Genomic DNA, 24,326 nt, shown 5'->3' on the forward strand with positions numbered 1-24,326 from the left:
CTCCAATTGCGTCTGGAGATCAGCGTCGCTTCCACTGCGTGCCCCACTATTGTACACGCAGTCACGGGACTTCGCGTTGAAGGCTCCACGCGGTTCCGGTTCAACACCTTTCTACACACGTCACTCTTTGTTCGTGCCTTCCACTCGCCTTGATTCCAGGAAGTTGCGGAGGAAATGTGTTTAGTTTCTTGCTTCTAGCCACTGCGGATGCTTTTTTATTTTATTCGGTGTACACCATGATCTTTGATCCTTCAACACCAGAGTCATCGGAGATAGAATGGACCGTTTTGTGAAGAGAACAAGACCGTCCCAGACTTCCAACAGTCCTTTGACGTTGACGGCTGGGTGGACCAACACCAATAGAAGACCTGAAAGGCCACCAACAAAGAAGCGTCGAACCGATCAAATCAGGCAGAAAAATGATGCTGAAGACGATGAAGACGATGACTCTTCCGCAGCATTGAACAATGACCAAAAGGAGGATTTGTTTCTGGCGGATCCGAATCGGAATTCGCCTCTTCGAGACGGGAAGACCGGAAGTGGTGATGCTGAAGATGCCGATGCCACAGAGACTGCTTTAGCAGCGCAGCACCATACGGCCTTGGAGGATAGTCTGCCCGAAGTCAAGATTGACAACGATATCATCGAAGAATACGAAAAGCTGAAGTCTTCCCAAGTCGAGGATGGTGAAGTTAGCGCGGAGACACGGCTACAGACACGGAAATGGGTCCGAGGGCAAAGTTCGATCTACGTTGACGCTTTCAACCTTGCCTTGGATACAGTCCTGCAGGATGAGGCGCATCTTTTTGAGGAGAAAGAAAACTGTGTACTTGAGAACTGGAGAGCGTTGAGCTATGAAGCTCAGTACTTGTATGGAACCCTGCCATAGCGTGGCCATCTCTGACTGACACTCTTCAGGTATGTGCGTTTGTTTTTGCGCAAAACTGCTTCTTGGCATCGCTTAGAACGACTGAAGCATTACTCCGACATATCGGATATAGAGAAGGCCATTGAGAGTCTACTGGAGCCTCGAGCGTTGCCCGAGGGACAGTCTGTGAAGAAGTCCGACGAGGAATTCGTGGCAGAACCGGGGCATGTCTTCGCCGACACGTTCGCGTTCGCTGATGATTCAGCATCGCACATCAAGACGGTCGAGCAAGCTGCACATTTGCTCTCTCTCGATGAGCTCAAAACTCTCGCAAAGGATGCCAAAGTCCAAGGCAAGAACAAACCAGACCTCATCAAGGCTTTCTGCCGGATGTGTTCTCAGCAGTCAAGCCTCATGTCTGTTGGACTACGACGGTCCAGCACCAACGCCTCGATGCATTCGTTGGATTCGACATCGGAAGAGGCAAACACGGAGGGACAAGATACCAACCGAAAGGCGCATTTCCTGGACAAAATTCTTGCTATTACTGGCCCGCTTGTCAGACTCTCAGAGTCTGTCTTCAAGCTATTTGAACGTGTTCACTTAGTTTTCTATCGGTCTACCGAATGGACAGAAAAGTCACTGACAACAATCATCTTAGCCAAGATTTCGAGGAGGAACTTTCCTGAATATGTCGTCTGTCGCTCAGCTAACATCTTTCCATCTCGGCGATATCTCTTGGAGTTCGAGAATTCAATGCGTCTCCAGTTCGAGGCAGACACCATCTTGGAATTCAGCGGGCCGCCGGGAGCAGAGGGGAATCGCAAAGTCGTGGAAATGTTCGAGAGCATAGCCCCTCGTTGGAGAGAGCTGCTTGCTGAAGCACAGAAAATGGAGAACACGGGCTATGAGTTCGGTGAAGGAGGGTATCTTCGCCGCTTCAATGCAGGTCATGCCTATACGAGGATTGCGCATAAAGCTGCTGAAGCTCTTGGCCGCTTACATCGGTATCAGGACGAATACGATCTACTGACCGAGCTACTGAGCCAACAAATCTTTCACCTTGCCCGGCGAGGTGCTTGGTATAAGCGAAAGGCCCTCGTTGAGGAGCGGTATATGTGGGAGCTGCAACAACCTCCTACAACCACATTTTCCGAAGCACAAAAGAATCTCCAGAAGAAACGCTGGAGGCAAATTGCTCTGGCAACCTGTGAAACCGCCCTTCAGGATCCCAATTGTCATCTGATCTACCATTATGATTTGCAAAAGCGTCTTATTAGACTTGAAAAGCAACTCAACATTCCGCGTCGGCAACAGCACAACTTTGACCATGCCAGGCTACGAGATCCGGAGGAGCACACAGTCGATGGTATTCAGTTGGTCCGTGAGGACGCAGGCCGTGGCCAAGGAAGTACCAAGACTATCTGGCTTGACGAACTGGGTGACCCGGATGATAAGGGCAATCTGATGCATGTCAGTGTAGAAGAGATGTGCCTCTCATTCTACCGCACACAAGGCTGGAAAGGATATCACAGTGAGGGTGGGATTCTGCGGACACTTTTTGCGTACTTGTTCTGCGACATCCTCTTCATCTTCGTCCCGAACGTCTTTCAGACCGCTTACCAAACTTGTCCTTTGGATCTACATACTGACGCCTTCTATCCGGCCCGGGCGAGCGAGATCAACCACCGGTTGGTGGACATATCCAATGGTGGAGCTGTTGACCTTATTCGCCGGGTCAACGAGCAGCACCGCGAGCGCCGTACATGCATTGTTGGGTTGAACTGGGATTACGAGGTTGAGGATCTTATCCAGCTGGTTTCCTGCTTTGAAAGTGAGGCTCTTGCCGCCATATGCAAGGTCATTGCACAGGATTACAAGGCTCGTGGGGGTGGTGTGCCGGACTTAATCCTCTGGCGTACCACACATGAGTTAAGCGACGATCGAAAGGAGCAGTCTGAGAACGGCAAGGGAGAAGTTATGTTTGTGGAAGTCAAAAGTGCCAATGACCGGCTCAGTGACACACAACGGCTATGGATACATGTCCTCTCGGCAGCGGGCGTACGGGTCGTGCTGTGCAATGCTGTAGCCAAGGAAGTGAAGACAATCGACTGATGATTACTCCAATCATGACACCAACAGCAGCAGCAATAGCAATAGCAGCATCGCCAGCTTCTTCGGTGCAATGGCTAAGGAGATCAAAATAGCAACATCATTTTCCGGATCAAACCGTATCGCCGTCTATAACGCCATTTTATTGACGAACTGGTCGTCAACACGTATTCACGTACGAAGAAGCTTCATTTCCCGTCCAGGAATAAACCACGCTGTTTTGTTCGCCCCAACCACAAGTCCTGATTGCACATCATGGTGTACAACTGTGATATGCAGCAGCGATACGCACACGTGGGAAAAAGCGGAGGGGATGTTGATCAAATTCCAACATGCCAAAAATAGAGCGAATTGTTCGCAGACACAAACCCACCCTGAACCATATCAGTTGTGTTTCAGATTACTCTTTGGTCTGTTAACAAAGATGTACACTGTCGCGCCGCGCGCGCACGCATTCCGCAATTCGCATTCCCCTCCCCTGGGCAGTTCACCCGAATCCCCCGTCCAGCGTCGCGTTTCACGCTCGAGTTCCACGGGGGCCTTACAGTCGATTCACACATCATGACCGACCGACCGAACCCCCTGTCTTGCGATTCGGTTCCAGATCGACGAGCGTTTTACTTTCCGCCTTACCTTTTCCGCCCTGCAACCCAACATAGTGTACAGTATCCCATGATATAGAGGGCGCCAGGGCTTGCTTATTTGCCGCCCCATGGAAGCCGCTTGAGGGAGGGGGGAAGAAAAAAAAGGAAAACAAGAAGTTAAACATAGCAATCTAGTAGATTATTTCGCTGCAAAGTTTACAATTTACAGTTCACAGTTGAATCGGAAATTCAATTTCCACTTGCATGAACACCTACTTTCCCTACCTTCCCTACCCTTCCAAGGCAAGCTGGCAACAAAAAGTTCCTGGGCCAAGGAACCATCCAGTCCGGTTCTTGATTCTGGGCTGGGAAGGGCATCCGAACCGCGAACGGGTTGCTACCACCGCGCTGTCACCCCATCGCGCTGGTTATTTTTATGTTGAATGGATTCTGTCTTGAATGAACAACGTGACATTCACACCGAACGGACAGCACAACTTGCGGCTTCAGCTTGCCTCACTTTGACATATCTCCACACTTCACAACATCGAAACATCGAAGTAACAGCACCTTAGTACCTACTCGTCACTCAGTGAACAATGGCAGTGTGCCGAGAAAATTCCATTATGCAGATGTGTACACTATGTCGATGCTGTGTCACTATCCGGCCCCCCTCCGAGAAATCATTTTCGAGTGCTAGTGCGAGACAGACCCAGTTCCGAACGTTCGGTGGGCGAGATGAGGTGAGTTGATCCGATCGATGCTTCGGCTCATGGGTTCGATATCACACGCCCAAGATGTCTAGGCAGATTGCGAAAGTTGCAGCGGTAGAGAACAGGTGATCCCCTGGAAGAAAGAGTACTAAACCTTACTTGAGGCTGGGCCATGTCGTCGGAATGATATTCTCCAAGTCGATCGCTTTCAAGGATCCGTTCAGCTTAGGTGACCCCGGTGACAAGGCATGTGTCAAACCAAGAGCCATGGCCCATGATATAGCAGCCAGCCTTCATCATCAGCATCACTTGTTTCCATCATTCAAAAGCCCTCCAGTCCATCCCGAAGAAGGAAAGAAAGAAAGAAAGAAAGAAAGAAAGAAAGAAAACTGTACAGCGGTCCCCAGCAATGAACCCTTCACCTTCCACCTCCCAATCCCACACACAAGTCCCACAACTCCCGAAGCACTGAAACTCTCTCTTCAGGTCCCCCAGTGTCAATCAATCAATCGACATGTGACGTCTCGCCAATCATCCACCCCTGTCTCGCCAGACCCATCATTCGTCGACTAGACAGGGATTTAAGCGCCCTTACACACAAGAAACCCACACTGCTACAACCAATGTTATCATTGCCTTCTCTCTAGAAAACCAATCATGGGCAAGCAGCCCCGTTCCGCACGACACGGTAGACCACGGTAAAGACCGGTAGACAGGGATTGGGAGCATGGGTTTAAGCGCCGAGCTTGTGGGAAGTCTGCCAGACTCCAGTGGGAAAAAGACTGGGAAAGTGAAGTGGTTGGGGTACATACCTAGTGAACTGCTTGCTGGAAGAGATGCTCCCTCATCCACCCAGCGGAAAGTCGTAGATGAGAATTGAGTGGCGGACAGTCAAGTCTCAAAAGATTTTGGTGGAGGCATTGGAAATACCTAGAGTGCAGGGGTGAACCGCAATGCATGATATTCTCTTCGTGAAGGGCTCTCTACATCTGCTGAACGAGCTTCCATGAGAGAGGTCAGCTGAGCCTTCCAGCTCGTTCAATTTCACGATCCATGCAAGCCATCGATAACACTGAATTTATAGACAAGATATTTCGTCATGTTTTGTGGGAAAAAGGAAAAGAAGTAATTAGGGAAAATAAAAAGGGTCAAGTAAACACGGGATACGTATGCACTCCTCATCAGGTCATCTGTCATTGTCAGTTGGATTAAGCAAACGCTCTGGGATAACCGGGCATTGGAAATTTGATTTCTTTTTTTGTGGTGTTTCATCGCCCAGTATAGTACGTACCTTCTACAGGCCTCCAAGATCCTGACTTGTGTACTCCGGCCGGCCATCAAGGCGGCCATTTCTTCCTGTTTGCGGGGTAGCAAGCCGACAACAAACAGTGAGGAAGCAAACGGATCTTCGAAGGATATGCTGATCAAACATGGGGAGAGAATATTCTTGTGTTGAAGACCCGACGACTTGTGTCGCCCGAGGATTCCTATTGTAGTGACTATGCAGAATGAGTTTTGGGCTGGATCCAAAACCACCGAAAATGGCCATGATTAGACCCTATCCTGTAACTCTCTTCATCCTCCAGCAAATTTCAAGTATCCCCTTCCCTATGCTCCATAGATTCCCTCTAAAAAAAATTCGCTGACACAAAGCCAAGCCAAGACTCCTCCTGTGGTATCGTGGTTCAAGTTCCAACCTGACCGTTCGGACCGCAAAATACAACCCAACTCCCATGGTGGTGGACGCCGCCAGCAACGCCGATAAACTCCGTTTGACTCCGTTGATATGTGCACCATTCGTAAATGACAATCCGTAGCTTTGGGCAAGCTGCATCCCCTCTTCTTTTTTGATTCCTCTTCCTGACCCCTCTAAGCGTTGTCGATTTGACGATTAATGGGTTGTGAGGATCTCAGTTATTGCACCGCTCCAGGCAGGCTGCTCTGCAACGATATTGTGGTGGTGATCAGGTTGGCGGCGATGACCAGCACCGTAGATAATTTAGCTGTTTTCATGACTTGATGGCTGTGTCGGCGTCAATCTTTCTTCGCTTTCCCTTGGGTGCGGGCGCCATTCGTGGTGTGTAGGTTACTGTTCTTGTAACCACTTCACGGATGTGGCGTATGCTGGATCGTGATTCCTTTGCGACGGGAACAGACGTGGGGGTGCTGACAGCAGGAGCATCAGATGGCGCAGAGCGCTTGAGGCTAGAAACTTCGGCAAATCGCCGCAGCTTTAGCGCCGTCTCCCAATCGAAAGGCGAGCGGACAGATGCTGCACTGAGGGGTGTTCGTGGCGAGTAGAGTGCGGAAGTAGAGATGGCGGGTGATGCAGGAATCTTGGTGCTTGGGAATACCGCGGCGCCGGTGGCTGGAGCTGACATCGGATAGAGCGAGCTTTGGGGAGTCGGAGGTTGAGAGATGGTGATAGGTGCTGGTCTGGATTTGTCTTCCTTCCCGTTGTCGACGTTCTCCTCGTCTTCCTTCTTGTCCTCTTTCTCGTCCACCTTTTTGTCCTCCTTCTCTTCGGCCTCGACCTTGATTTCGGGCTCGGAGCTCACGTCTGTGCGAGCCGTTGATGGCGCGCTCTCAATTTGTCCTTCTTTCTCCTTCTCAGAGTCGTCCGTAGTGGCGGAGTCAACCGAAGACTCCGATTCATGGCTATTAGTACTGCTGGTGCTGAGGCTGCTAGCGGTGCTCGTCCGGTGCAGGGACACCTTTCCTGTTTGCGGTGGCGAGGCTAGACTAGGAGAAACGAGTTGCATGCACTTAAGAAAATCGAGGTATGCGACTGGTGGTGTAATGGGTGTCTTTTGAAGATCATGATCCACCTTGAGAGTTGCGCTGAATGGCCCAGCAGAAGGAAGGCCTGCTGAAGGAAGTGCCGATAGAGGGTCACGAAAGGCTGATGTTCGCGAGATGGCAGACAGAGGAGTACGATCTGAAAGAGCCGAGGGAAGTGTCACAGCGGAGCGGAGCTCGTCTGTTGGTCGGGGGATATTGGGGAAGTTGGCTGTGACCGGAGTCGACAGCTTGAGGATTGGTTTGGTAGACATGTTGATGGCAGGTAGGCTGGCAATACGAAGGACCTGAGACGTGTTGATCTTGAATGTCGTATGGCGTTGTGAGCCCACCGGTTGACTTGCCTTTGGGCGATGGAGGAAGAGAGCCGGTAGGTGGGGAGGGGAAAGAGTGCTAAAAAATGTGCAGGAGGTGGTGGGCAAACGGTTATATGAAGAGGTAGAATGAAGTGAGGGCCCCAGAGGCGGTAAAGATGTGAAGGGGTATTCAAGGCGATGGACGAGGGTGTGCTTCAGTAGTCGGACTCGAAACAAGCGAAGCTAGAACCAAATCCCCGCGGCAGCAGAAGGACGGCGTGTGATGCTGGTCTTCCTTGGTGTCCCTGCTCGTTTCCAGAGCAGTGGGTTTGGCTCCAGGGTCCCGCTGTTTCTTTTCTTTTCGCACTTGGAGCTAGCGGAAGGCAGGCAGGGAGCAGTGGTGGTTTGATGCTTGTCTGGTGATTGGCTGGGCCCGTTATGAAGACCAGGTGGGGTGGTTGAGCTAGGCTTTCTAGGGAGGATGGTTTGTTAAAACTCGAGTCCAGGGAGCTGGTTCGAACCACAGTGACAGACGGACGGGAAGACCAAGGTGCAAAGAGGAGAAAGCGGGAAGTTCTATACGCCACCAGCAGCAACTTGTCAGAATATGAGAGGATTACTGAGAGGAGGAGTGTGAGAGGGAAGAAACAGAGGTGGTGAAGTTTGCAGCCAAGCGCGGACCAGCCAACCAGAGGGGTTCAAAGTGGACGACGGCGGCAAGCGATTTTGCAAAGCGGCTGTGAGTGTGCTGGGATGCCCGCCGTATGCTTTAGTGTGACGCTGGATGCAGCTTACATCCAGAGCTCCAGATTTTGTTTCTCTGTCCGGTGCGCTGGCAGCTTTCGCTTGGTCTGGATAGGTAGGGAAGGCATGTTTGGAGCATGGGATAGGTTGATGAAGGTATCGCCAAAGAGGATGGAGACTTACACACGTCCAGTGGATCACCTCGTAATCAATCCCTTGTGGTCTTCTACGCAGTTGCGCAGTAAAAAAAAAGATCGGGCTCTGTGTGCCTCGGAACGAAGAAGCGCCTAAGCAAGATCCAATACCACGATCCGACGAGCAAGTCCGGCAAGATACTGGGTGCAAATGCGGTGCCCGGGTTCTTGATCGACTGTCTGAAGAGAGTTGATTTCCAAGGGGAGTTCCCGAGTGGATTATGAGGGAGGCGGAGTGAAACGCCCGTCGACGCCCTTGGACCCAAATCACTGAGCAAAGACGGGAAGAAGAAACGAAACGTCTTGGCCCGGGGTTTCCGGTGTCTTTGCCACGAGCTCGGGATGGAAGATGCCTGGTGCTGGCTGCGAGATCGTGAGGTGAATCGTGATGGCGTCCGTTCGGTACAGGTGCAAGGCCCAGGATGGGGTGCCGGCGAGACACCTGCACGGGATGTGATTGGTGATGTTGTGCCAGAACCTGCAGCACCAGAGCGCTAAGCTCATACTTGTATTCTTAGCACTGATGGTCGCCGACGCCGCTAATTGGCCAGGGGCTTACCGCGTGCTAGCGTACCGACAAAAACACCTGAACGTTCGGGTGGAGAACGGGGATGACCACAAGGAAGTGCCAGGAAGTGGGATTGCACTTCAGCTTGTGTCGTGTGTGTGGAAAATTGAGGTGCCCGAGAACCGTGTTGCTGGTATTCCGGGTGTCGAGAAAATAGAACTGAGGCGGTCGACCAGCGGAAGATCTCCCGAAATGGAGTTTTTTTTTCAGGTGACTTGTCGACAGTGGAGTGCGACTTGCGGAAAAAAAAAAAAAAAAAAAAAAAAAAAAAAAAAAAAAAAAAAAAAAAAAGTCGCAGACGAGATGACGGATCAAGCCCAAGGGAGATGAGCTGGTATAGAAAGGGAAAGAACAAGGCTGAAAATCTTGAAAACAAAGATGCGTGAGGGAAGGAAGGAACCAGTCCAGTCCACCAGGCAGAAGTTATGGTTGAAAGGGCAAGGGCAAGTTACTATCAACACTCCAAGACTCTAATAGAAGAAAAGAAAAACCGACAAAGAAAACTCATAGATGTTGGCAATGCTAGTATTCCGTCCCGTTCCCGTTCGTCGCCTCGCGCAACTCTCTTCTATATATACATTTCTCCCGCGCTACATAACCGCCAACTAGCCGGTCTGCAAGATAGACGCTCCTTGATCTCGAAACGCCAGTATTCGTATCAGTATGCAAATATGGCATGCCCAACCTCGCGGTATTCTCCCCATTCCCCATCTTCCATGCCGTTTAACGGGCCCCTACCGGGAGCGCGCGCCAGCTGGTTTTGACTTACTATCGCCAAAGACCACAAGTTCATGCCTCCGGTCGTTGAGATGCCTGTTCCAGAGCGCCAAGCGGCTGTCGGTTCGCCCGGTTTGCGGTTGCAGCCGTACTTTGTCCCTGGGGAGACCGCCTTCTGGGGCCTGCTTTCGACGGTTTAATTAAGGCGGATCTTTGTCCGGACTGACCAACACGGCGCGCGGCTGTTGATGCGCTTAACTTTGCGAGAAAAGAAATCATCTGCCAAGACTTCTGTTGGTTGTTTTCCCCGGACTTCCGCATCTGGCCCTGAGTGTTTGAGTAGTCTAGTCTAAACGCCTTCACGTCGATTGGCTGCTGTTAACGACTTTCTACCCCTTATTTGAGCGCGCGCTCAGTACCCTGCCTGCCTTTTGACTTACGAGTGTATCTGTTTTCCCAAGTCTCCTAGAGCGCGCGCCTGCTGCCATGACAACGTGCTAGATATTGTTGCTCTATTGTTGAGGGGATGAACGAGTCATCGCAAGTGCGCAACACCAAGCATCTGGGCAGTCATCAACACGGGTGGCCGCCTGAGAGGGCCCGCTCGGTACGGCCGCCTATTTGGCCGTCCATATGCCAGTAATACCCAGGATCTTGGTAGATCATATGGATCTCATGAGCTCCTACACATGAAACACCATCATGGGAGTTCTCGATGGCCAGTTTCAGGCATCACTCGTCGATGGCTGTCGAAATTCCGAGCTCTCTCTTTATTTGTGGATAGTATTGACCGAATGAGACCAAGACAAGACCCCTGGCTCATAATGCTCTAACATTCCTCGGCTCTTTGCTGTTCTCATGGTCGCAAGATGCTGTTCGTCTCGTGCTTGCAATTTACGACATCAATTTGTTGTTTCGCCATGACCACATGCTTCCATTACATGACAAAGCCTGGAGAAAGCGTCAAAAGACTTGTCGTATCGTTGGAAGTAGACTATTTCCCTTCAATACGCTTCTATCGACGTCGCCGAGACTATGGCAAACCCGCGTCCGTAGCTCTAATCTTGAACGTGGATGTCACATCAGCTGCCCCAATCCGAGTTGGCAATCCTCAGCAACACGAGGTGGCAAACGACGAGGACAAACCCTTTTCTACTAGACAGACTTGGTCTGGTTCGACATTTTCATACATATACACAACATGCACGGTCCTTTGCGCTGGTACGAGGCTCTGGAGGCACAGCAGATGGAACTGTTTGACTACCTCCACTTCGTATCTACTCACTAGGCCAGTCAGATCGAGTTGGTTATCAGGCTTAGCTCCAACTTCGACAGACTGTTATGTAGCCATTCACTCCTCCTTCTTTTTGTCTTTACTGCCTTGTCTCTGTTGTCTTCTGACTAACATCCGAGTTGGTTGAAGTCGTGGAACGGAGGAGATGTTTTCATCAGACCTCTCGCTGCCAATGCGCCGCTGCCTGTGGGCGGATGTGGCATCCAGTGCCCGGAAGAGATCTGACCTCCCGTCAGTCATCAACTCAGGGTCATGCGGTAGTGGCGTCGAACTACTCTTGAGATAGCCGATTAAAACCGAAATTTGAGCTGTGCAACTTCCAAAGTCTATTCATTTTTCCCTCGGATTACGAACCACTCTTCTATGCTCTTACTCGTTTCTACTTGGACCGCTGGTTATGTTTGCACAGGCCTATATGTACAGTAATGGTCAAAAAAGAAGAAAAAAAGGAAAATAAGAACGATATCCCCCCTTCCTCTCTTTGCACCTCCATCAAACTTTTACCCCGTCATCTCTTTTGCATCTGCCCTAAAGGAAGCGTAGAGGACGTATTAGCCCCTAACTATCGCCCAGGAATAGGTTTTTTCTAAGACAATGCCATAGTTTATACTTCAAGGACAACTAAAGACTGGTTGAAAAGCCACGGCATTTAGTGGATAGAATACCCTCTTCACGGTCAGTGTCTAACCCCATCAAGCATGTATGGAATGAAATCAAGAGGATCTTTGCAAAAGAGATTCAGATTCGAGACCTCTATCTATTGATAGAAGACGAGGCAAACAAGCAAGGAACTAGAGAGATACTTGTTGGAATCTAGAACCGAATCCCCCAGTCTTTCATGGACGGTGTCTATTTGACTTGATACATAAGCGCCTTCAAAAGAGTGAAGATGGGTACATCAAATACAAAATCAAATTTCTACCTTTCTTTTGCACCTGAAACCATCAAGAAACATATAGTGGTGATGCCGAGATGCACTCATGAAAGAAAATGATAAATGCCATGCATTGCACACATGTGGAGGGGGACAGTATTTTTTTGACAACGAGTTAATGTGAGTATCTACTTAGTGGTGGGCAGATTCAAAATCAACTAGTCCTGAAGTAAAACAGTCTTTGTTGCTGTATAATATCTTCACTATCGAGTTGGTCTGATAACAATGTCTACACGGATCATAATCCAAAACAGTTAGTAGGTCCGCCAAAAATATCGGGCCGCTTGTGAGAACACACGCTGTAAACCTAGAGGTATGAACTAATAAGCACAACCTGGAACATTTGGCGGTCTCTAATTTGCTGTTATAGTCAAGTCATTTAGGCTTTGCCTCTATGGATAATAGGCAAGGGTTATTGAGGACTAAACCATTTCTAGCGGCTTGATTCTCACCAGCAGCGGCATAAGATTTTGTGACAACCTTCGGGCTTAGGGCTCATGCAGACCGGTATACATGGAGGTAGAATTAGGGTAGGTAGTCGAGAGATAGAGTGCCATGTATGTCACCTTGTCTGCGTGCTTATCCATCGACTCAACCGTCCGGTCGCACCTTCCCCAAAACTGGGGGCTAAAGGTCATACAAGAAGAAGCGATGGAGAATCACAGGCAAGAGCGAGCAGCAAGAAGGAAGTACCTCGACCCTTCATCAACACCGGAAACCCGAAATCTTCGGAACCGAACTACCAAAACGGCCTGTGGGACCGCAGTCCTCTAGAGAAAATGAATGTGGTTTTACGATTTACTAGCAGCACGAATATAAAGGTGTACTCAGCCTTGGCTTCGGTGTAGAGGTGCTTTGGCTGTTTTCGTCATCTATCCTTCAGTATGTGCAATTTAGGCGCCGAAATGACGGGTAGAACTGAGCATCACTCACTAATGTTTCTGATATCGAGAAGCCGTATGTGTTTGGATAGTCATGTTACTAAGTTCTCCAACTGCTATTCCGTCCGTTGCTCGTCGTAATAGCATCTTACCTTGGGAGACAGCGATAGCTCGGTGCCCTACCTACGCTACTCTCTCGCACTCCGGAGTCCGGGTTGGAAAAATGATATGTAGTGTAGGGACGGACGGACGATGACGCCTGGGTGCTCACCTTTATCGTCTCTTTGGTCCAGTATTCTTCCAAACCACCCAATTAGACCAGGAGAGACCAGTCAGTCAGCAAGCCAGGGTATCACACCCGCCTGACCTCCAATCCAATACTCATCTTTCCTCGGCTTCTTCATCTCCGACACTCCGGAAGTATAGTCCGCCTAGAATAGGGCAGATCATTAATGGGGCCGTTAATCTCCGAGCATGTCGTGTCATCCAGCTTGTCGTCGTTGAGTTCCTTTCCCTCGGCCCTTTTATACCCGGAATGTGTGAGCACTACCTCACCATCTTCTTTTCGTTGTACATACTCGTTTATGGTTTGCCAAATCTGCCAGTGCTCCCCCTTTCTTTCTCAGGTGCCGCCCAGCCAGTGACGGCAACGACATGAGAAGACCTATTTCTGGTGTAGGACTCATGGTTGTTTGATATCTTTCTGCATGTTGACGGGAGAATGTGTGCTGGTGGTTAGTGGTGTGGCTTGTTACCCCTGCTAGAGGCAACACGCGGCAAGTGGAAAACAACACGTGGAAGCCTGGCAGACAGGCGATGAATAGGATACGTGCAAGTGACGGAATAAGTTCGAAGTGGTAACTATCCAGCACTTAATCAGTTTGTCTCTACCTTCTTATGCAGATAAGAGTTTTGAACCAGTGATTGTGAGTTTGTGGCTCACCGGCCAACTGTTTCTGACCAACAACTCAGTAGACATTTGTCTCTGATGCATCGTCAACTGATTAAAGCCGAACAGAGAACGAAAAACTCTATCAAACACACGAACAACTAATCGCCTGTCTGCTACGAAGAATTTTCAGAATCACAACGCCGCATAAGCAAGTTGATAGAAACTCGGTAATGTCGGGAAAGTAGTCCTTGTGATGGTCATATCGAGGGAAATTACTTAGATCCATGGGGCATCACATGAATGTATGTAGAGGATTAATCAGATTGGCAAAAGTACCTAGCCAACATGATGCGCAGCGAAAACGGTCCATCGCAAAACGTATGAATCTTCCTCATCTCGCCATGGCGCAGTAAAAACTTATTGATGTCCAACTCGATGCCTGATTGAGGATTCACGAACATCAAAGAACCGATCAAGAGTTGAGGCCTTCTGGGGATGTCAATGTGATGAAATTGAGGATCAGTAGCATCGCAGGCCACGCAAAGCTCTTTGGTCCCTGACGGCATCTTGACAGAACAGGACTAGGACTGACTCATTGCAATCCTTACGTTTTGGTCACATTGGTCAATCACAGCTCCCCAATCCCCTCAACCCCAGTAGGTGAATTATCAGGGTCTTTAGCTTCACTGGGAGTTGGCATGGTGATGAGGTGAACGTGGGAGAAGCTCTGGCTGGGGTTCACAAGGAGCAAGCCATCTCGTTTCGTGATTGATCTGTGAGAAAATTCCTGCGGTTATCATCAACAACTGGATTATCAAAGTTGATAGGTGGTCACCCCAAACGCACAATATCCACGTGGAGCAAGGAAGACATTACAGTGTTCGAATGACACTGTTGAAACTAACAAAAATTCGAAGATTGGGCAAACCGGAAGGAGCAGCTTGTCAATAGGATACTATGAGGCTCTCAGGCGTCGAATAGTAGATTGGAAGTTGACTGCTCGTCTACCATTCGCCCGAAGCGCTCGAGTTGGGCCAGGTAGCTATTTGCGGAATTGGGAACTGAATGATGACCAGTGGGATGCAGAGAAGGGAATCGTGCTTCGATGACGGAGGACGTGCATAATTAGCTTCCTGCACTAACTACAGTTGCTGATGAGTGTCTACACTAACATAAACTATCAAGATGATGTCTGATCTGATGTAGGTACATATGTAGAGGTATATTAGCGCCAGTGGAAACGAGCGGGAGCAGCCTCTAGGACAGCCGGGACGACAAGCACACAAGGGGGACCGGGTTTGAGTCTTGCTTAAACTCCGCATAAACTTGAATCGACTGCGTATCATGCGCCTTGTGGCCGGTGTCCTGGGGCATGGAAGGTTCGGTCGACGGTGCAAGTCTGTACGCACTGCTGGCTTCGTCTTTGTCCAACAGTCTCGGGGGCGCCATGATCAGCCATTGGGCCGCGATATGGGCTGTGATGGCGGCCCGGACTCTGTGGTGGCGGACTGATCCGTTGCAGGATACACCATAGAAAGTTCCATGTTACCGGACATGGCTTTTGTGCGACTACATGAAAAGAAAGCTGGGCCGAATGAAGTCTGGAGAATTGTCATTTGTCTCGAGAAAGACGTGATGTTGTTGCACACAGATGAGGTGATGCAAGGTCAGAGAGGGTTGTCTGAGAGGGCCAGAGGGGTGCACAGGAATCAGTGGATGGAAGTGGAATGCGGAGAAGGAAGCCAAGGGGTCCACCCTGCCCCCGCCCCACCTCATCGCCGGTAGAATGAGGACCAAATGGAGGTCCATGGAGCGAGGGCCTGGGCCCCGGAGCGCCAACGTGATTTTCTGGCCGCTTGGGCCTCCAACTAAATTCCCGTTTGGTGTTTGATTCGTTGTTTCTCTTGTCGCTTGTTTTGGTGACGGGATGCTTGACTGACACGACCGAGAGCTTTGACAGTCCCAGGGGTAGTTCACAGAGTGAGAGTCAACAATGCCCCTCGAGAGGGAACAGCCGCCGAGCGAACCACATCAAGGAAAGCATCATGCCAGTGGGAACCGCGGCCGGCAGTTCCCGAGTCATGGTCGGTACGGGACGTGAGTTTTACAGTCAACAACGTGGATTTGTAGCCAGTAGAATTCATTTCTCGCTAGAGGTACGCTTTTGTAACAAACGACCAAAGAAGATAAGAAACGATGGGAGTTCTCCAGATGCTTTTCTTCACACAGATACAAGGGACATGCGCAGAGCAGCACGGAGAGCCGCAGCCCGCAACCTGTAACGAAGGACGAGAATCATCGTTCCCCATCTTTCCGAGCCGCCACCACCGTCGCAACGCAAAGTCCCGAACCCCAGCGCCAAGACCGGTGGGCGACATGGGTGGGAGTCAAGAACAGCGAGGTCTACGCAAACACATTGTACAAAATCCTAGTGTACAGGAGATGTGTTCGAACGATACATGGTATCCTCACCTGGACTGCGGACCAAAGACATGCAATCCAACCAGCCAACCTTGTACCGCGCTATCGGCAGGTTGTCTGTACCGTGGCATAGTATCGATATCTCGCCGGCTCACGGCTACAGCGACATCAATGTTCTTTGTTGACCGAACTGCTAAGAACACACAGCGAACAGCTTCGTTCACCATCCAGTCAGATTCGTTTCCGGCACACGGCACACGGAACACGTAGCCCAAAGGGCACCTCCCCGAAACAATGCCGCTTTGCGGCGCAGCATCGTCTTTTGCGAGGACAGCATCATCACCACGGCGCGTGCCTCTGCAAATCCGCAGTCAAAGTCAGAGCCTCCGATGGGTACCCATCTTCATCGTTTGCAATGTCCAGACCATGACATGCCTGTGGGATGGCAATAATAGATCTTCCACAGGGGCGTCAAATCGAGTTTCATACGATGGATGTCAACAGCTAGATGCCACCAAGGCCGGTCGACCGCGTTGTTCGGCGGGGTCGCGTTGGGGGTTTACGAGGCCACGGGTGGAGCATGATTAGGCCCCAGCGGACCAGCAAAGTCCCGGTTTCTGGTTTCTGACGTCTGCTGTTGTGGTCCACACCGACATTTCCATTGGGCTGGGGGTGGAGGCTGGAACTCCCGATGAGTTGGCCTCGCTGCTTCCTGCATCCCCGGTCCTCTTGGCCTGGCACTCCTGGCCATCGAGAGGGGCGCCTTGGATTTGGAAACATGCCCAAACTTTTCCCATTTTGCCCAATCGAAAGCACTCTGTGGCAAAGGGCAGGGTCAACATGCATCAACAACAACCATTGCCAGATGCTCACAATGACGCCCGTTTTAGTATGCTAGCTGCTGCGTACACTACCAGGACTATCCGGAGGACCGAAGACGGACCCATCGTCGTGTTAGTCGGTATCTGGAATGCCATCATTGTTGCTGTTGATCACATGAGAGGCAAGTATCTTCTCAACACCGCACATTCGAACCGCCGCATGAGCGTGGCAAGGCCGCCGGTACAAACTGTCGAGAGGTGTTATGGCCCGCTACGATGTGACGGGAGCCGTTTCTCCTGACTTTGCAAAAAGCCCGACTTCGTATGTGACGTTGCTCGGACTAAATTTAGGCGGCTTTCGGATGTACCTACAGCTAAACTAAGTTCGCGCGACAGCATGTCTTGTTGTTAGTTCCCGAGGTTGTCCGTCTTACGGGTGGTGCATCAAGTTAAAGCTGATGGAGGCGTGTGCCGATCGAGAAGGCTACGTACTCAAGGCAAAAAAACAAAAAAACAAAAAAACTTAGTCTGTACGTTGGTGATTTCCACTGAATATTCAGTCGGCAGATTCTAAGATATGGTCCTATCAACACGATACCACATCCTATTGGCAGTGATGTTAAGGTCACCATGTAATTACAAAACCTATAAGCCATTTGTGATCACCGGCGAGGCAGGCAAATAGTCAGATCGTTCCTGACCATGAAAACTCAAAATAAGAGAAGTTAGGGACGCGTTGAATGTTGGACGCGCTGTCATCCAACCATGTCCGCGGAGCATGTAGTCCAGGACCTGGCCATATGCACCTATCACTTTTTTTTTTTTTTCTCCTCACCGGGGAAGTTGGACCGTGTGAAGAAAAGTCACCACAGCCTGCTGTGTGCGGCTCTGCCTATCCGACCGATCGTGTCTCGCTAAAATCTCCAGCTCAAGGCACCCAACCTCTCCTCCCACACTGCGTCACAATCCAGATATCAGACAGATACCAGTCGATAGTGAGAATAGGAAAAGGACAGATCCGGAGACAGGTGGATCAAATACCTACTCAGCGTTACATTGGTCACAATGATATTGGGTTCAGTATTTTGAGTGCGTATGGTTATGGTTGTTTTGGTCCGCGCGATCCCCATTCTCGTTTCTTTTCTTTCCTTCATTAGGTCTGCGATTCTGAGAGCCAGATTCCATCTCAATGCCGCATTGCTAGCGTCCACAATCTCGGTGCAGGGGACTGCACGCCCTAGCCCCGCGCCAAGCACCCAGAACCTGGTGAACACCAAATCGTGCAGCGACACCCCCCCGAGCTGGGCCCCTCACCCGTCGCCCACCGCCCGGCGCCAGCCACTTGTCTTTGGACTCGCCGCCGCCGGCGGGGCCCCACTCGCCAGCTGATTCATCCAACCAGATTACTAAGTTTAAGAAGTCCGGATGCGCCCTCAAATCATCGTTCGCATTTCCCCTCGTCTCTCCTCCTTCACCTCGCACAACCAATCAGCCCACCAATCATCCACTCCACTGCCCAAGGCTCTCTCGAGCAAGCAGAACAGGCCAAAAATTCTGTCAAATCAACGGCTGCGGCCATCGACTCCTGCGCAACCTTTGCAGTCCAATTGGGACTGTTTGAGCAACTCTATTTGACGCGCATTTCGCATTTCCATCGCATCTCATTCGACAAGTTAGCGGTGCCTGCTTAGTCACTTGCTGTCAACCCGTCATTGCTGCCTCGCGTCGCGCAACCTTCGAGATTTCGATATCGCTATCGCTATCAGGCAAAAATTGACACAAGGTCAAGGAACCTACCCGGTTTTTTTTTTATATAGTTGGTTGGCTGTCAGTTGAGTCAGTCCCGCCGAATCAGTCTCAGTCGCAGCAAACCAGACATCGGACCCCAAATCCACCCGTTGAACCTGCCAAACGGACCGTCTGCAAATTGGAGACGGGAGCATCCGACCAACCACCAATTCAAGGAGACGTCGCTTTAAACTCAACCATTCAGCGACCACCTTCGCGCGCAAGAGCCACTCACTGCCAGGCTGCCTTATTAGCCTTGTACATGCTTAAAATCAAAGGTAAGCCCTGTCATTTCATTTCATTTTCAGTCATCTCCGCCCTTCATCAATCCATCAATCCATCCAACATCCCAAGCTTCCCGCACATGTCGATGATGGTTCAACCCACGCCGGCGCTCAAGCTCGTCAAGATGCGGAGAAGTGGCGATAAGGGCATGGCCCGGCTCTATGATGGTCGTGGCCGTTCGAGCAGAATGACATTCGGATGCTTCTGTTCGTTATCTTTCACCACCTAGCCTGGTGCCTGCCTGCAATCACCAGCTTGCATTTTGCATGTTTAAATACTTTTGAACGAGAGCTGCCACAATGGCGTCTTCTGTGCTCGATGCCGACCAGAGACGGGAGCTGGGGGGGGGGGGGGGGGCAATCCATTCTTCTCATCTCCGAAAGGCAGAGCAGTTTGACACTCTCTCCTGATTAGGAGACGAGCAAGGCTTGCGCTATTGCCTTTTGGGACGCGAGTGTTGGAAAAGAGACTAGAGACCACTCTTGGGAAACAACTTATAGGCTGCGAATGCACACTGACGACGATTTGGGAACAAAGTAGAAACACCAATATCCACTTTGAGTTATCATACCCGCACTGCTTCAACCAGTCACAACCCGAGCGCAAAGCATCCCAAAGACCCTTCCCGACACAGCAAATCAATTCAGGGCGCAGCGACCCTGCGGATTAAGCACCGCGTCTGATTTCGAGACCTATCACCAACGCGAACCTCGACATTGGCCTCATCATTGGCCGTGACAAGGTCCCGTGATAACTTCCGCCTGCGGTCCTCAATTACTCGGCTGCTTCCTAGCGCTTTTGCAACGTTCCTGGCAACAGGCATTCATATTGTGCGTGAATCTCCAGTTCTCGGGGAATTTTTTTCCTATTGTATCCAGGACTGTGCAGACTTGGTGCGTCCACAGCCGTGCTTCTGAACAGCTTTGTGTAAGTCACAGAGAGACACCCCGTTCACCCATTCGCTTGCCTTCCACTTGGGATTCCTCATGCTTCTCCCAAGCGTCGTTACTCCCAAGCGTCACTTCCTTCCCCTCCCGCTTTTGCCGGCTGCACACCATCTTCATCTGAAACGGGAAGCGGCACGTACCAGTACCCTTAACCCGTTATTCGTTAGGCCACCCCCATCTATTTTGATGGTTGGGATGTGCTGGCCTTGTTGCCCGTGAAAACCGGCAACTGTTGTTCTCAATCACCTCCATCAGCCACATACCTCATTTTGTCTCTGAAGTCTCCTGACAGTGTTGCTGACATTCTCCCAAGTATTCTCTGTTTATCTGCCAAGGGCAACAGACAAGTGTCGCTTAACTCCAACGCCGTCAAACTTTCTTACGGTACGTTTGCATTCCTTTTCTCATTTCCTCGGTTTCTGTCATCGGGTCCCTCCAGCCCTGTTGAGCTTGCATTGATACACGACATACGGATCCTTCGGTTGCTGGGCCACACATCCACGTAATGGATGTAATCCAGAGAGGCTATGAGGTCCAAGGTCGAATGCTTCTTTCCATGGTCCATTGAGACGCTGAGGATGTGTCTGCCTTCTTCACCTCGCGATTTTGCATACTTCGCTGTGTCGCGCTCGAAGCTACGCTAGTTTTCTTGAGGGAACAGGTGGACGAAGCCCACCAAATAGGTCCAATGACTTCATGGCAGCCTCAACTTTGCTCACTGGTTGAGACAATTCTCTGGATTTGGCACCTCTTCTCCTTTCCCCCACCCTGGGGTCTTACGGTTTCCTCTTTCGATGCTGCATTGCCAGGCCTAGACGAGGGCGATGATTGTGTGTGCTGAGCTGGTCAACTAGGGTGGGCCTGGCTCGTGCATATTCCGTCATGCATGCCAGCGCATCAAACTGGCCGGCCCAAGGCGCCAAAAGAAACTTGCCCACCACTGACTCGGCCCAGTCACATCGTCATTGCCCGCTGTTCTCTGTTTTCTTTTTCCGTTTTGGGTTTGCCAATGGCTTTAACTGACACTCCCAGCCGGATAGGCCTCTAGAATTACTCGAGACTTTGGGGAGAGTTCCACGAAAGCTTGACGTTCCGCCCCCGCTCAACGCCAGTGTTCGCTATTCGCTTAGGCGTCATCCCAACTGCAGCGCTACCATCAGCTTTTATCGCCCAGCCCTCTAGGCGTTTTCCATCAGCACCCTGTCCTCACGTGGCCTTGCTCACTCAGGCCTCCTCGTCTCGTCTCAAACGGCCCAGGACCGAGCCACCCAGCATTTGCCCCGCGACATCAGCTTGCATATGCCGTGTGCGACCAATAGCAAGCCTTGCCTTGACACTTAATCGACTGCCAACGCATCAACTCCAATAGATTGGGTGCACATCCAGCCCAATCCACAGGTACAAGGTTACTTCTCTTGTACTGCAAAGCATCGAGCCCAAAACAGAAGCTTGGTGTTTTTATCTGAGCTGCAGGCCATCCTGGATTTAGTCTGCCTGGTAGCACATCTTGTTACGACCACAGACACAGCTTTCTTGTCAGCATTCCTCTACCCGAGCTCGGTAGCATAGCAGCACTACGCGAACATCACTTGGGTTCATCTCGTCAACAACATCAATCTATCGCGCCTGCCGCCAATCATCACGGCTTCAAGTCGGACCCTAATTCAATATGATGGAATACGCCCAATACCAGCCGGCGCAAAACAGCCATTCTAATCCACATATGCAAACGGCCTACTCCAGCTCAGCGGGTGGTAACAGCATCACATCCCCATCGAGCCAGCATCTACCGCAAACATCGCCAATTCTCCAGACCCAGCAGCATCAGCCTTCGCCAACCCAAGGTCACAGCATGTACCAAACCCAGTACGGCGTGCCTCAGCAGAACATGCACTATGGCATGCCCCTACAGGCTGCAGCTCTGGCTGCCACCGCGGCTGCGTCAGGAACCAACTACCCGAACCCATACATGGCAGCGGACCCGAACTTGCAGCAGTCGCCTAGAATGTCTGGTGTAAACTCTAAGAAGGACGTCAGAGCGGGACCTCGATCTCCGCCGCAAATGAACAGCATACCTCCAGGACAGCGCCGTCTCAGTCAGGTCGCCAGCCCCGGTGTGCCTAATGCGCAAGCGATGCTCAACCACGCCTCTAGGTCTGCCGTCCCGCCGCCGATGACGGCCGCACAGCAAATGCCCCCACCCCAGTCCCCAGAGATGGCTTCCGGAGCCGTGGAAGAGTCACCTCTGTATGTCAACGCAAAGCAGTTCCACCGGATCTTGAAGCGCCGAGTCGCTAGACAAAAGCTGGAGGAACAATTGCGGTTGACGAACAAGGGACGCAAGCCGTATCTCCATGAGTCGAGACACAACCATGCCATGCGACGCCCTCGTGGTCCTGGTGGCCGTTTCCTGACAGCAGACGAGGTTGCGCAGATGGAGCGGGACAAGGTCAACGGGGATGTAAAGCAAGATGGTTCGGAGCAGTCCTCGGTAACAGCAGGGTCGAAAACGACTGGAGGAACCAAGAGGAAAGCCGAAAGTACTTCGGGCGCCCCGAATAAGAAGGCGAAGGCCGCTCCCGAAAGCCCAGAGGACGATGACGCTTCGGACTAATGCGGTAGCGTGTACTTGGAAAAAGGAGGAACAATTTATCGAATTCTATACCCAAGTCCAGCTCTGAGTTGAGGGTCGGATCTCATGACGTAATGACACACGGCCATGCTATTATTATCGTCCATACTCTTATGTTTTCGTCGCCTGGGCGCATGAGCAGCATCGAACAAACGGTTGGCGAGGAGTTCGGGGTGGGCGATACGTATGCGCTCGTGCTTGTTCAACTTCACAAACTGGGTCGAAACCTTTTTTTTATTTTATTTGCTTACTGCTTCGTAGTGGGTGATGGTGATGGTGGTGGTGTGTGGCTACGAAGGGCAGTTACATCGTCTACAAGGCTACACATCCTGCATCAAACTCACACTACAGGCTCTTTTAGGGAAGGATAACGTTCATTTTTCTTTCTTCAACACTGTCATAGCGCGGAGCCTCTTCTATCGGATTTTTTCCTTTCATCCTTGTCCATATTTCCTCTTAACCGGTACTACTACAACTCGCCTCACAGCACTTGCACTAAAAAGCGTATATTTCATATGTAGCAGGGGGAAGGATTTTAGGTTGACGAAACGGAAATGTTGCGCGGATGGGTGAACGGAACTGGATTTGGACTTGGACTGCACGCACGCACGCACGCACGCACGCACGGACGGATGGACGAACGGATGAATGGACTTTGGCGGGCGGCTTAGTCGTGTTTTTTTTTGCAAATTTTATCAGGTTGGGAATAGGACGAATGTGGAACAGGACAGGACAGAAGGACAAGACTGCATGAACTGCTTATGATTTTTGTTTTATTCTTGTACTTTGTGGTTTTGCCATCGAAATTCTCTATACTGGCATTGCGAGAGACATCAAATTTGTATGTTGTTTGCATGAACTCGCGCAGCCTGCTTAAGAGTCTCTTGGCTTCGTGCCCTTCTCCACTCGTCTGATTTGGCATTGGTATATCTCCTCTCTTTGGACGAACATAAAAGTCTCGATGTCTGTCTTGTGTGACTGAGGCACGGGTGTTTCAAATGATCAGTCGACTCGGTAGTTAGAATAGATCGAGGGAAAAAAATTCTGCATTCGAAATATTGGTCGTGACCATGAAGCCATTCGGACGTTAGATGTTGTTTGCATGTCGCCCATGTAGCGCAAGCAAATGATAGCTGCAACGACTAAACGTTCCGGCGAACTCGCATGCATGCCTATGCTTTTACCGACATACCTCTACCTATGCAGTTGTACACGCGCTGCTTGATACCCAGGTAAAGTAAATTCTGTGCGCGTGTTTTGACGTGCAGCGCTTACATATTCAGACGATGATGTCGGGTGTAATGTCTGTTCATGATACGTCATGCGTCCTATGTACGATCCCACCCTGAAGCATCTTGTTTTCGATCCAGTCATCACAACTACCAGGGGAAAGATAATGTACAAAACTTCTCTGACGGCAAAAACCACAATACAAGAAGTTAAGGAATCCTACTCGCTTGTCTTTTTAACCCGATCGAGACCCCGACCGCAAAAATGAGACGTCCATCCAATCGTATGTATTCCTACCCGTGTGCATCTAGCAACCTTCCCGATTGGTTTCCAATAGGGACTGAACCCCTACCTCTCCCCAGCCCATGTGAAAGACCCCTCATTACCTATCCCATGCAGCCGGGGAGCCAGGTAAGGGATTGAAGGGGAGGAAGCCGAACAGTGGTCGACGAATGCTTGCCAAACAAGCACGAACAGGACAAGGGATTGCGAGAGGCCTAAGACTTTGGCAAAACCGTAAAGTAGTTAAGCCAGAGGAAACGGTTCGGGCAAGCTTGCGAATTTAGATGGCGCTTGTACTTGGGAACAGCCCCCCAGGATCTAAAG

General features: G+C 50.7%; 5 protein-coding genes across 5 annotated transcripts; 3 read left to right on the top strand and 2 right to left on the bottom strand.

The window, feature by feature from the left end:
* Positions 1–145: 145 nt before the first annotated feature.
* NCU03036 (coiled-coil domain-containing protein MTMR15) lies at positions 146–2,983 on the top strand (the record flags this gene model as incomplete). The annotated part of the gene is made up of 2 exons (XM_958948.3): positions 146–870; positions 919–2,983. Exons 1-2 carry the CDS (start codon positions 278–280, stop codon positions 2,981–2,983), a joined length of 2,658 nt encoding a protein of 885 aa, XP_964041.3. The 5' UTR covers positions 146–277.
* On the top strand, positions 2,970–3,795 carry NCU16463 (hypothetical protein). The gene has a single exon (XM_011395127.1). The coding sequence runs from the start codon at positions 3,054–3,056 to the stop codon at positions 3,543–3,545; it is 492 nt and encodes a 163-aa protein (XP_011393429.1). The 5' UTR covers positions 2,970–3,053; the 3' UTR covers positions 3,546–3,795.
* A 1,705-nt stretch (positions 3,796–5,500) lies between these two features.
* Positions 5,501–8,630, bottom strand: NCU03035 (hypothetical protein). The gene is made up of 2 exons (XM_958947.3): positions 8,300–8,630; positions 5,501–7,948 (listed from the first exon to the last, which is right to left on the bottom strand). Exon 2 carries the CDS (start codon positions 7,328–7,330, stop codon positions 6,287–6,289), a length of 1,044 nt encoding a protein of 347 aa, XP_964040.1. The 5' UTR covers positions 7,331–7,948; positions 8,300–8,630; the 3' UTR covers positions 5,501–6,286.
* Positions 8,631–15,817: 7,187 nt separating this feature from the next.
* On the bottom strand, positions 15,818–16,768 carry NCU03034 (hypothetical protein; the record flags this gene model as incomplete). Its single annotated transcript, XM_958946.1, has 4 exons — positions 15,818–15,999; positions 16,069–16,134; positions 16,223–16,374; positions 16,581–16,768. 4 exons carry the CDS (start codon positions 16,766–16,768, stop codon positions 15,818–15,820), a joined length of 588 nt encoding a protein of 195 aa, XP_964039.1.
* Positions 16,769–18,248: 1,480 nt separating this feature from the next.
* NCU03033 (CCAAT-binding complex subunit HAP2) lies at positions 18,249–23,535 on the top strand. Its single transcript, XM_960326.2, has 4 exons — positions 18,249–18,904; positions 19,452–19,838; positions 20,172–20,242; positions 20,899–23,535. The coding sequence occupies exon 4, from the start codon at positions 21,528–21,530 to the stop codon at positions 22,470–22,472; it is 945 nt and encodes a 314-aa protein (XP_965419.1). The 5' UTR covers positions 18,249–18,904; positions 19,452–19,838; positions 20,172–20,242; positions 20,899–21,527; the 3' UTR covers positions 22,473–23,535.
* Positions 23,536–24,326: the final 791 nt, after the last annotated feature.

Source organism: Neurospora crassa, linkage group I (genome assembly GCF_000182925.2).
Source record: "Neurospora crassa OR74A linkage group I, whole genome shotgun sequence".
NCBI lineage: Eukaryota > Fungi > Ascomycota > Sordariomycetes > Sordariales > Sordariaceae > Neurospora > Neurospora crassa.